Here is a 12,439-nt window from a genome sequence, read left to right as displayed (position 1 = left end):
CCTCCATGGAGGTATGGGAAAAACTATCCATCCTGTCTGCTGTTCTGAGGGCTGTAGGACACACTTATCTGTGAACCCCCCCTCCAAAATCTTTTTTTTATGAATTTTTTCGGCTGCTAAACCTTCAACATTTTTTTGTTACTGAGATACTATTACAGTCACTTATTTTTGCACATTGCTTACTTTGTGGTGTTTCTATTATTATTATTATTTTTGTAGATGTATCCATTTCAAAATTCTAGCTTTTGACTGTGTTGGCATGCTTGTTGGTTTGGACAGTGATGGATGGGATCGAACAACCCAGTTGGTTTCACTTGCTAGTTTGCTGCTTGATCCATACTATCGGACATTTAAGGGCTTTCAGGTATAAAATGTAACCACCGCTGAATTCTAATATTTAGCTACAGGCAACAGCTAACTTCATGTGACATTATTTTGCTAAGTTGCAAAAAGCTTGTTTATTCCTCTTTGATACCTAAGATACACCTAAATTTAGGGGTAGGACCTTTTAGAAAACTTATTTGTAGCAATAATAGGTTATAAAATGAGATTAGTTTAGAGTTTTTTTGGATGTGTAGCATTGAAGAATATTTGATGTGCCATTAGAAGGATTAAAGATTGGAAAGGTGCAACATTAGAAGGGGACAAGTAAGACGGAGGCTCAAGTTGACATGAGCTAAGTGGTGAGTCAAGACATGAGTATTCATGAGTTGACAGCAGATACAACCTGAAATATATGATAGGATTCGTGTAGCTTCATTGATTTGTGAATTGAGCTGAATCATATTCAAGACATTCTGGAAAACAATATTCCTCTTTTGTGCGCACATGCTAGTCTTTTTAGCCAGACCTGTTAGCAAGGTTTGAAAATTTAATTTTCAATTGCGAAACAGGGTTTATTTAGCCATTGGTAATTACTGAGTTCCCTTTGTTGTTGTGGGGTAATTTTTCAGTTTAGTCTGGCTTGTTCTGTAGTATTATTGTATAGTCTTATACGGCTATATGGAAGGGTTTTGTGGCCTGCTTCGTTTGCAACCTGGGGTTCATGATGGGTAGTCCAGGATGTCCAGGCCTGGATGATGTTGTGACCGGTGAGGCGATCACAGAGTTTCATATTTCCGGATGCGTTAGACTTCCCTTTTTTTTTTTTTCCTTCTCATTTTAGTTATGAGGGTGAAGAGCATTAGAGATACAATAAATAATCTTTGTCTAATTCCTCACCCCCTTTTTTCAGTTTTGGGGCATGCAACCTCATTTAAACGTGGGTTTAGACTCGATAGGAGGGAGAACGGACTTAGAAGCTTCTAAGAGGGGAGGGAAGGTATAGGCACTTTGCTTTGAGTGGTCAACTTCTCGTTTCATCTCAACCCCGATCGAACCATAGGACTTGCTTCTAAGTGTGTGCCCAAGCCTGTCTTTGATTGCCACTATAATTCCATCTGGCTAGGTTTAGTCCTGGGACAAGAGTGTAACCAAGGTAGAGAGCTAAATCTTTTTTGTGTTTCGTCAGTGTCTGCAAGTCCCCTATTGGCAATTACTTGGAATAAGACTTATTCGAGTCAAGTTAGTGAATACTAAAGCTCCTAGTATTTTGATTTGCTTCGACTTATCATCTCATTTATTCATTAGCAGTTTAGCACATCTACATGAAGTCTGAGCCATTAATATTCTGATTTAGCTTTGAATTGCAAATTTATGGCATTTGCCTGATATGTTAGTTTGAGTTTAATATCTTACAGGCACTTGTGGAGAAAGATTGGCTTGCTTTTGGTCATCCATTTTCAGACCGCATGGGAATGCCAACAGTATCAGGAAACAATAACAAGACAATTGAATTACCTCGGCAATCCTCTGTTGGGAACTTTCCATCGTCACCCGTGCGGCACCCATCAGGATCATCAGTCACACCTCCAGCAAGTGGGTCATCACATGCACAAAATTCAAGCAACTATTCTCCCATATTTTTGCAGGTGTGTTTGATGCAAGGATGCCTATTCATGAGCAAGTATTACATTTTCAGTTGGGCCTGATAACCTAGCAATAATATGTGTCTATGTTGAAATTATGTTTATCATACTCATGAATTTATATATGTTCATCCACTGGACCACTATGGAATCTGGTTATGGTGTTGTTTGAACTGTTAAAGATGCTGATTTGCTTGATTTAATCCTTGTTTCGATCCCCTCTCACAAATATATACACAAACTAAGCAGTTTGTGCTTGGTGTAGTCAATGCATATTATGATTTAGTACTAGTCTAAAAGGTCATATATTTTGATAAATACTTACTACTTAGTGGTGCTGTGCAAGAAGGATATTCTGTGTGCTTGGACATTCTATTCAATCTATTTGTATGGTTGTCAGAAGTTCTATTACATGCACAATCAAAGAAGAAGTTTCTTCTCGTTGAAGACTTATACATGCCTATCATGAGTCTTCTTGTCTCATTTACATAGTCTAAAGGGTTATTAGTAGCTATTGTACTAAATTTCATGTTATTTATTTCTAGGGTCTACCTAATTGTTCCATATGTAGTGTCAGTAGGGGTTGAAATTTTGTAGGCAATTAGAGCCCAAGGTTTCCCGTTCACATGTCAAGTTTCAGCTGAAATGGAAATTGATCAAGCGAACGAGGCATTGAAAAATCCAGGACTACCAAGAGGGTGTATGCCAATGCTTGGAGTACAATAGGGTACATGCCAATTCATGGGAGTGAATGATTACCTCTTTTTCTGAACTTTGACATTTGGCCAATACAGACTATTGATATACATTTGTTATCTTCCTAAAAGCTTGCGCTTTTGGGACAAGGGGTTATAGCATGGTATCAGAGCCAGGAGATTGGGTGTTCGATCCCTGGTAGGTGTGGAGCGTGTTGTTGTGCCCTACACACTATAGCCTTTATGCCACGTCTTGGTGTCGCTTGCAAAGCCATGTATGTGTGGCCCTGCACATGCAGGGTGGGTAGATATATATTCTTTTGTGCCTTTCCTAAAAGCCCGAGCTTTTACAAACTATTCTCTTGATGTTTGATGGTCAGAATTGTCACATCACACTTCCACATGGAATAATTATGTGTAGGTTTTGCCTCCTTTATTTATTAGAAAGGTTTGTAATATAGCCAAAAAGAGCAACATGTACCATATGGGGTGCTATACAATTACCATGGTCCAAAGTGGACCTCTACGAAAAACTTCCCACTCACCCCCTTACAAAAACCCATACCATGGGGAAAATATTTCATCTGTTGGATAAATGATTAAGATGTTCAGAATCGCAAGATGAAGAAAACATTGTATTTCTGGCCCTCCCTTGACCCTCCCCTCCCCTCTCCTCTCGCTTAACCCTTTAACCCCCCATGTCTGGCCACCTTGGGGTGGTGCCGCCACCTCCCGAGGATCCTCGCCCTCCCCCTCCCCCTCCCCAACCTCTTCCTGTACCCGGTGCTCTTCTTCCCCTGCCGTCCCCTCCTTGGCCTCGCCTGATCATCTCTCTTTGAACATTCCAAGTCTCACTTAGGAGAAGGCCTCACTCTGCACTTCATCCCCCCCCCCTCCTTTCCTCTGTTATTGGGTCCGCTAAAATTGCTAAATACTACTATTGAATTCTCGTGAATGAACCTAGAAAGTGGGAATGCTGCCTGGTGGCGCATTTTATTGGGAGCCACCCCCCATTCTCCATTGACAAAACCTCTCTATCCAAACAATTGAAGGTTTAGGGTATTCTTGTAACTTACCTGCTCGAAATGGATTCTTCATCTTCAAATTTTCAGATGAAGGAGATAAGATACATGCCCTTGAAGGTGGTCCATGGAATGTAAGGAGGAAGCCAATCCTTCTCCTATGAGATTGATATTTTCAATTGAACAAGCTCGACCTGACCTCCATCCCTGTCTAGATCTCTCTTCCAGGCTCCCTCTACACTTTAGTGTGAGGAGGGCCTTAGTATTGTGGGCTCTATTTTGGGAAAGCCGCCCTATTCATATGGAAGGACAAAGAAACCGGACCATCTAGCATTTTCCAGAAATTTGTGTTGAAGTTACTGTTAATGCCCCTCTGCCTTCCACCGTCGCTATTGAGGACGATGAGGGATTTTCTTTCTAGCAATCTGTCAACTTTGACAGGTCTCCGCCACACAATACCACCTGCAAGGCCTGACCACTACCTTGAGAAGTGCTCCCGCTCTACTATTTAGACCTCCATCTATTATGCCTCCCCCAACCATCTTTTTTCAACCGGAACCCCCTCCATCCCTGCTACCATGGAATCAGAAGACCCCCTACCAGCACCTCTATCTCCCTCCACTTCCTCCGCTCTTGTCCTTGGTAACCCCAACTCTAGTTGAGCCTCTGGTGTTGCTTCTTCCACATGAGGAGGACAAGAGGTGGAGAAGGTGAGGGTGAAGCCGCGAACGTGAGCAAGTGGGAGCTATTTCCTCAGTTGAAAGAGACTCATGGATGTTTACAGAAGGAAGGATGGGAGAGCTAGTGGGGTGATGACAGAAGAGAGGGGGGTGGAGTGGTTAGTGAGGAAGATGGAGAAAAGAGTGACAAGATCTTCTACATTTGGGGATTCGACAAAATTGTCCAGTGGGAGGGAGGGAGGGACCAATGGTAACATAGATGGCGATGGCGGCCACGAGATCTCCCACTTCCCTCCTGTCTCTAGAATATTTCTAAAGAGGTAAAGGTTTCCCTTAAAGATATAACTGGTTTCTCCCTTGCCTCTCTTCTGGTCAAAATACCTTGGGTTGCCCACTGCTTCCCTCCAGATTGACTGCTCACCGTTGTACTCCCATGCTTGATCTCATGAGAAAGAGTCATTAGCTTTGGAAAGGCAAGTTGTTATCCTATGCAGGCCATCTTGAGTTGATAAGGTTGGTCCCCTAGTCGTCCTACCTCTATTGGTTTGGCATCTTTGGTCTCCTTAAGGTAGTAATCAATAAGCTTGAAGCTATTTTGTGCTCTTTCCTTCGGAAAGGAGCTGACTGTGCTAGGTTTTTCACCACATCTCATTGGCTTCTGTTTTTCTCCCCAAGGAAGAGGGAGGTCTAGGTCTCAAATATATTAAAGATGTCTATTTGGCTGGTATTCTCAAGTTGATTTAGAGGCTAGCTTCCAAAAATATAAGTATTTGGGTTGATTGGTGTACTCAAGGTACCGGCATAATACTCTATCTGGATGGCTCCCATTTCCTCAGATGCTTCCTGGGTCTGGAGAAAGATTCTGAAGCTTAGGCCTCTTGCCATTGCCCATTGGTTCTATTACTTATTTGATTGATGATGGCTCTTCCACTAGGCTTTGTATTTTTCTTCATTTGGTTGGTGCCAGATTCATCTATAGCTCTGGCTTGTCTAGACTCACCATGTCTCTGATATCATCTCAGGTGGTGATTGGGCTCCCTCCAGCTAGCCAGCTGGTCCTTCCTCCCTAGCATCCCCAGAAGGCCGGTGGGTTTAGGTGATTTGGTTTCTTGGTCTGCTCCTTCGGGTCTCTTCGATTTGAAATCAGCTTGGGATTTTACAAGAGTTCAAGGCACCCTGGCTCCTTGGTGCAACCTGGTGTGGTTCAAGTCTCACATCCCTTGCCAATCGCCATAGTTTCTCTTCTTGGCGTGCTCTCTCTTACTACCTTCCACACGGTCCTTCCTCATCCAGAGGCATATTCTTGTTGCTCCCTGTTGCATCCTTCGCTGGAGTGCTATTGAAGATTTGGATCACCCCTTCTTCAATTGCCTCTTTTGGAAGGGTGTTCTTGCTAGTTGTTGGCTTTGCAGACGTAGGATTCTGCCTTTTCAGCGTGAATGGATTTGGTTTGATATGACTTTGGTTGTTCCTCCATTTGTGACAGAGTGGGTAAGCCTGTGCTCTCTGCTGCCATCCATCATATTTGGTAGGAGCGTAATCTCAGAAGATGGACTTCCAACTCTCACTCCTTTCAGAAGATTTGGGATTCCATCTTCTTTAATGTCAAATGCAAGCTTCCTTCAGTGCCCTTCAGATGTTTTGACTCCCCTAGGAATCGGCTAATTGTTGAAAAATGGAACCTCCCGCACTCCTTCTAGTGCTGTCTTCTTTGTATTTTTTTTTCTTTAGGCATAATGCCATTTATATTCTTTCCTTTGGGGCCTCTTTTGTTCTCTCTTCTTTGGTAATGAATTATTACCCATAAAAGTACTTACCCCCCTAAATTCTGGAATTATTTAGCTCCAGCTGGATAATCTTTGCTTTCCCTACAACTGTAGCTGAATTCTCCTTAGCTAGAAAGGCATGAGCATTCCTTTCTTTCCAAATGCTAAAACATTTGCAAATGAACACCATCCTTCAGAAAACAGTCATCCCGTCTTCCATGGGCTTCCTTCCCATGTCTCCATCACTATCACCATGTGCACTGTTTGTGTGACATGTAGCTCCATACTTTCCTGTGTTTCATGATGCTAATACTATGCAAGGAAAGATTGCATTAAGAATGCTACCTTCATGATGACAAACATGTATGTGCACGTCTTCTGATCATATATGGGTATAATTATTTCTTTTGTCTGTGGGCTGTGGGTACTTTGGGCTTCGGAGGGTGTTCACTGTCATCCTGAACATTGCTTTCACTTATGATTCTCTGTACAATGTTTATATGTTGCGTTTTTTATTTTTCTTATTAATCTATGAAATTTTATGTAACCCATCTCTTATGCATTGCCTTGATTCTTTGATTACTCTGATTTAATGGGTCATAAATCCATCATGGTCTGGTACTGTAGACTACAGACATCTTGTGGTAGGTGGACCATTTCCACCATCTTTGCAAAAAATAAAATGCCAAGTAGAAAAAGAGTTTCAAACTGACCCTCAGGTAAGGGTGGCATTGGTTCAAGTCATGTTGTGCATTCGTGCCAAATTTGTGTTTGGGTCAAAAGGATCCCAACCCGAAGACGACCCAAAAATTAACGCAACAATTAATCAGGTCATTCAACCTTGGAATGAGCATAACTTTTTTTTCTTCTTTTCAGTTTGACACGAACACACATGATTTGAAATGATAACACATTTGGTTAGTTAGCTTAGCATTGCCAAATTAAAAAAGCATGGCCAAACAAAAATTATACAAGATCTCTTTGTAAATGTGTGCACGTCAGCAGATTATCTGTCATACCATTAATTGTGGAATTGGAAATATCTATCACTAAAAGTTGAAAATAAATATATTTTGGGTCATTTCGGGTCACAGTGGGTGAACCCGAACATGACCTGACTCACCTGAGAATTTTCTCTCATTCAGGTTTAACATGAACCATAAAACCCCCAACCTGAACATGGAACTATCAGATCGTGTTCGTGTTGGGTTAGTGGGTCCTGTCAGGTTTTGCCACTCCTACCCTCAGGCAGCTTGAATGGTGATCCTCTCTTTGTCATTTGGTATGCTAGTAAACTGCAAATTAGAGAGAATCTGTCAATCTTTGTCTGGTACAAAAGGCTAAAATGCCTAAGGTTGCCCTTTCGGATGGGGGTATTTATATGCATATACATGTTGTGAATTCTAGTGAAGTAAGTTTTTATGCCTTTGTTGTGAATTGTTCAACTCCTGATTTCATGTTACTTATCCTCGCTTTAAGAGCTTATTTGAAAATGAATATCAGTTATACTGTTACATTGAATACACATCAGATCAATCCTGGAATTTAGCATATATTGCACTATTCCATTCTTTTCAGAAATTAAATGCTTACATGGTTTGTGGATCTTGGTCTACAGTGGGTTGATTGCGTTTCACAGTTATTGCGGATGTATCCTTTTGCATTTGAGTTCTCCTTGGTATGTATCCTGTGATATTTGTGTTTGCTTGGATGAAAGAGCATTGCATTATCTCTTTACTTTTGGAGAACAAAATGCTTACTTTGTTGATAAATTGGTAACTCAGGCCTTCTTAGTCGATTTCTTAGACTGCCAGCTTTCTTGTCGTTTTGGGAACTTCTTATGCAACAGGTAATACTTTTTTGAACTTTTGACTCAAAATCTTTCCTTGCTTCTAAATTCTGCGAGCTAAAATTGAAGCAGATGAGTTGATAAGGTGGTTATGGTTGATAATGTATAAAAACTATCTGTTTAACAATGAATTGGTCTAAGATATTTGTTAAAGGGACATCTGGAACAAGACACTAGCTAAGATTGATTGCCAATATGTAACCCCCGAGTGACTCACCTTGGTTTACTCACAAAAAGATGGAGTTATTGAGGAGGATGTTACCCATGGTTTGGCACTAGGTTGATGAAGGTGATGTGCATCTTTAGTGATATTTACTGAAATATTTCTTTTTAGTGGGAAACATTAATAAGACAATTACTATAGTAACTGTCATGCCTCATGGAATAGATTGTGCAATGAAAACCTAAGTATCTTTAGTGAGCTTGCCTGATAATATTATTGGAATAGATGTGTGGAAGTAATGCATCTGAGTATCTGAGAGAACTTAGTGTTAGTCTTAACTTGTGATTAAAAAATGTGAGTGGGACGAGTAGTCTGGTCATGTACTTTCAAAAATTGGGGGCCATCCTAGGCTTTCAACATGGGATGCCAGAGTTTATCTTTTACTGCCCCTTATGGTTCTCTTCCATGCTTTTGCCACTCATTGGGTGTGTGAGCATCTTCAGGTACTGTAGAAATTCTCTTGCGGATTTTCTTCCATGCTTTTGCCACTCATTTGGTGTGAGAACAACTTTAGGTATCTTGGATATTAATTGCATTCATGCATTTTGGGTCACCATTGTATTTCCCAATATACCCTTGGGTTCCTTGTCCTCACCCCTATGTATAGGGGGCGCACCACTGGATTACAGAAGTGTGAACGTTATAGAGGAAATCCCTTGCAACACTGGATTATAGAAGTGTCGACCTGGTATTCCAGGTTGTAGAGGAATCTCTTGAGCAAGAATGAATTCTTACATTTTATTTGTTAACGTTAGGTGGATGTTTTTATATGCAAAGCTGTTGATTAAACATTGTTTTTCCCCCTTACTTACCAGCTCGAGCTTTTATGTTAAGCGGTTGTAACATTATGGTATCAGAGCAGGGGGGTCAAGTGTTCGGTCCCTGGGAAGTGCAATGGGGTTCCTCGACACTTTCTCCCCTTGGTGCTGTATAGTGTTTCTGTGTGAGTGCATGTCACGTGTCACGTGCAAGGCGATGTGTGTATGGGAGCATCTCTCTCTCTCTCTCTCTCTCTTGGCCCGAGCTTTGGGAGCAAGGTACCTCAGGCCTGCACGTGCGAGGGCGTGTTGATATGTATTTTGCCCTTAACCTAACAGCTCAAGTTTTTAGGATAAGTGGTGTAACAAAAGCTTGAGTAATTGCCTCATGCAAATTCTAGGTTTCCTTAGGTATGCATATTATTAGAAATAAATAAAGAAATTACAGATTGCAATATCAAGTACTAACTTATGTTAGAAAATCATGGCTGAAATTTCTTTTGGCAATTGTGTACCAGTTAAGTCTCTTTAATGACATGATTCAAATGAAAAGAAAATTAAAAAAATGCTGGACATGCACATACAAATTTTTTTAAAAAAAATGTGCGCTTATAATATGAATATCAGTATACTTGACATAAAGAGTGTTACATTCTGAGCTAGAATTTCGAGAGCTTTTGTCTCTTAGTAAACATTGCTGTTTCAATTAGGGCTGGAGTTGTCACTTCCTGTTACTTTCTTTATCAATAACATTCTAGTGCAGCAAGCAACTAATAGCTCAGTGATTGTATAATCCTTTCTCTGATGATTTATGTTAAACCACAGTGAAAAGGAGAGGCAACAGGCTAGGGTTTTGGATGCTTGTGGGTGTTTGTGGGCATACTTAGCTGATTTGCGTGTTTCTGATGGAAGCTCTCATGCACACTGTAATCCCTTTTATGATCCATTGAAACATGAGGGTCCACTATTACCTCCGGCAGCAGCTTTGGCTCCAACACTATGGCCCCAATTCCATCTTCGGTGGGCCTGCCCATCTGAAGCGCAAGCTGGTGAAATTGATGCTCACCACCGAATCATGGCTAAAAAGCTTCGTGAAGCGCAGAAGGTAATAATGTTCATGTTTCGCCTTACTCCTTGCCAGTTTCTTCTCAATTTCAAATGCTATGCATTACATTGTGAAACTATATTTAAGAGCACAATATAGATTGATGGCTTCATATTGGTTATGCATCAGTCTGACTCCTTCAAATGGTACCGCAACGGGCTAGAATTCATTACCAATTGCATACTTGGATTACCACATTAATGAACTTGCACTTCTTAAGAAACCTTTATCAATATTTGCAAAAAAATGCATAGTAGATGAACTTGTATGGGAAGGCCCAATATATGCACGAGTGAGCAACTAGCAGAGTGGTTAATAGAAACCTCTGTTTCATAGACTCTGATACACTACTCTGCATTTAATGTGTTGCAGTAGCTTCTAAAGCTTTACATGGTAGTGACAGTTATATAGGTATTTTAAATATGATTCCAGAAGTTGCTGATGTGCTTAACTTTCTTCTTTTTTCTCTTTCCCTTTGGCTTCGGAGAGTTCAGATGAAAGAAGTGGCAGAAAGGAAGGTTATAGACATCACGGCCAGCATGGATTCATTGACTTCAGAACTAGAAAAGGAGAAGCAGCTCAGCAGCTCAGCCGTGGACTTGGCTAAGGGGGCATGCAAGGAGAGTGCAGCCATAAAACGAGCAATTGAGTCACTTGGGTGCAAGGTTCACTTCTCAAGTAGTGGTGACTGTTCCTTGGATATCGGTACTGGACCTGAACTACAGCAGAAATTCATGTATACTTCAAAGAGGGACTTAGATGGTAATGAGCAGTGGGAGGAGAAATTGGATCTCTCTGTGTCCTTGTCACTTATGGCAGATGATACTGTTACCCGAAGTCCAGTTAATCGGGCATGTGAATCTCTCTGCCCATTACGTACCAGAGAGGGTAGTTGCAAGTGGCCAGATGCTGGTTGTGTACAGCTAGGAAGCCAATTTGTTGGATTAAAGGCCAACTTTGATGCATTTGATCGGCTTTCTATCAACGATTGTTATTTTGGATCAGAATAAAGAAGCTCCCCTATTCTTTTAACCTTGTCTCATTGGTACTTTCACCGAAGGGGACGTTGCCAAAGAGAATAATCCATTCAAGGATATGAGCTTTTGCAGCTGTATCCAATAGAGTTCTTGTTGTTGGATGGGACAAGAACAACAAGAAGAACAGAAAGAAAAGCAAGACCCCCTAATGAATAGTTGGGGGCAATAACTTACTTTTGTTCCAACTCAGTTGAGATGAGAAGATAGCTTCAAAGAAACCATTGATTGCCCTGGCATTTGGAAGGGGTCTTGTTAATTTTATGTACAGAAATTATAGAGCCACCGGAGGGCCACCAATCAATATCGACATTTTCTGAGAAATGAAGCCAGGGGGAGGGTGAAAAAAAGGGGTTTAGCCCACTATTGTGAAGTATAAAAATACTGGTGGCCCAACTTTTGCAGGTACCTTCAATAGGCATGTACAGCCAGAGCTTGTAGTGGAGTCATGGTTCTTACAAATAATTGAAATTTCTTGTCTGTACAAAATGAGTTCAAATTATTTGTAAATTTCTGAATCCCATTTATAGCCAGTTTGGCCCCATAAGGACAATTCTTGTTTTCATTGTAACTCCGAGGCTCAGGTTGATTTGATGGTTAATAACATGATCTGATCGAATGCACAATTGATTAACCTTGTCATGGTTGATCCCCATTATGTCTTTGGGTAACTAGAAATCATTGCATTGCAAAGTTCATGGTTGAACCTGTACTATGATAGTGGATGGAAAAAAAAAAAAAAAAAAAAAATGGAAGTTCATGTTTTGAAGATTTCTTGCTATGAGGATGGAACATCACCCAGGAATTTATGGGATTCTTGGTATTGACATGTAGATCTCTGAAGTGGATTCCTTGCTGTTAAAATTCAGAGTTTCAAGCAGATTGATCAGAAGAACTTGGGAGCAGCTATCTCTGTTCCTTATTGTTGCTTGTTCCAGTCTGAAGATACCATTTTTTGTATGAGAACTGCTTACAAATGAAATCTTCCTCTGGAATTAGCAAATAAGGAATGGAAATTGCCAATCACAAGAGCTCAGTTGCATAATCGAACAACATATGTAAATGAACAAGAACTGAATTTATTAACAAAGGCAGAAAAAAGTGTTAGCTACCAAAAATTTTCACTCTGCAATTCTCCTATTTCAGCTTTAAAATCATCCATTAACTAATTTCAACTCATGAAGGTTGATTCAATTTAGCATGTGAAACTGCTGTGCGTCATTCTACCCTGTTTACAGAGACGAGTGCAAATGGGTATTTAGGAATGGAACTGAAGTCAAAGCAACTTCAATCAATTTCAGCTAAAACAGATATTAAAACATCACGACACTCCACCACCT

At 40.7% G+C, this 12,439-nt stretch overlaps 1 protein-coding gene across 1 annotated transcript in view; it reads left to right on the top strand.

Annotated features, from left to right (window-relative positions):
* The window catches only part of LOC122087901 (phosphatidylinositol-3-phosphatase myotubularin-1-like), a gene marked incomplete at its 5' end in the record, with an annotated part of 30,968 nt that extends 19,239 nt beyond the window's left edge, over positions 1-11,729 (top strand). Inside the window, 6 exon segments of the mRNA XM_042657031.1 lie at positions 280-364; positions 1,740-1,970; positions 7,749-7,808; positions 7,915-7,979; positions 9,786-10,065; positions 10,560-11,729. Of these exon segments, the coding sequence (XP_042512965.1) occupies positions 280-364; positions 1,740-1,970; positions 7,749-7,808; positions 7,915-7,979; positions 9,786-10,065; positions 10,560-11,075 (1,237 nt within the window).
* Positions 11,730-12,439: the final 710 nt, after the last annotated feature.

Source organism: Macadamia integrifolia, chromosome 9 (assembly GCF_013358625.1).
Source record: "Macadamia integrifolia cultivar HAES 741 chromosome 9, SCU_Mint_v3, whole genome shotgun sequence".
Lineage (NCBI taxonomy): Eukaryota > Viridiplantae > Streptophyta > Magnoliopsida > Proteales > Proteaceae > Macadamia > Macadamia integrifolia.
Note: the sequence above shows the minus strand (reverse complement) of the source record. Positions and strands in the feature narration are given on the sequence as shown.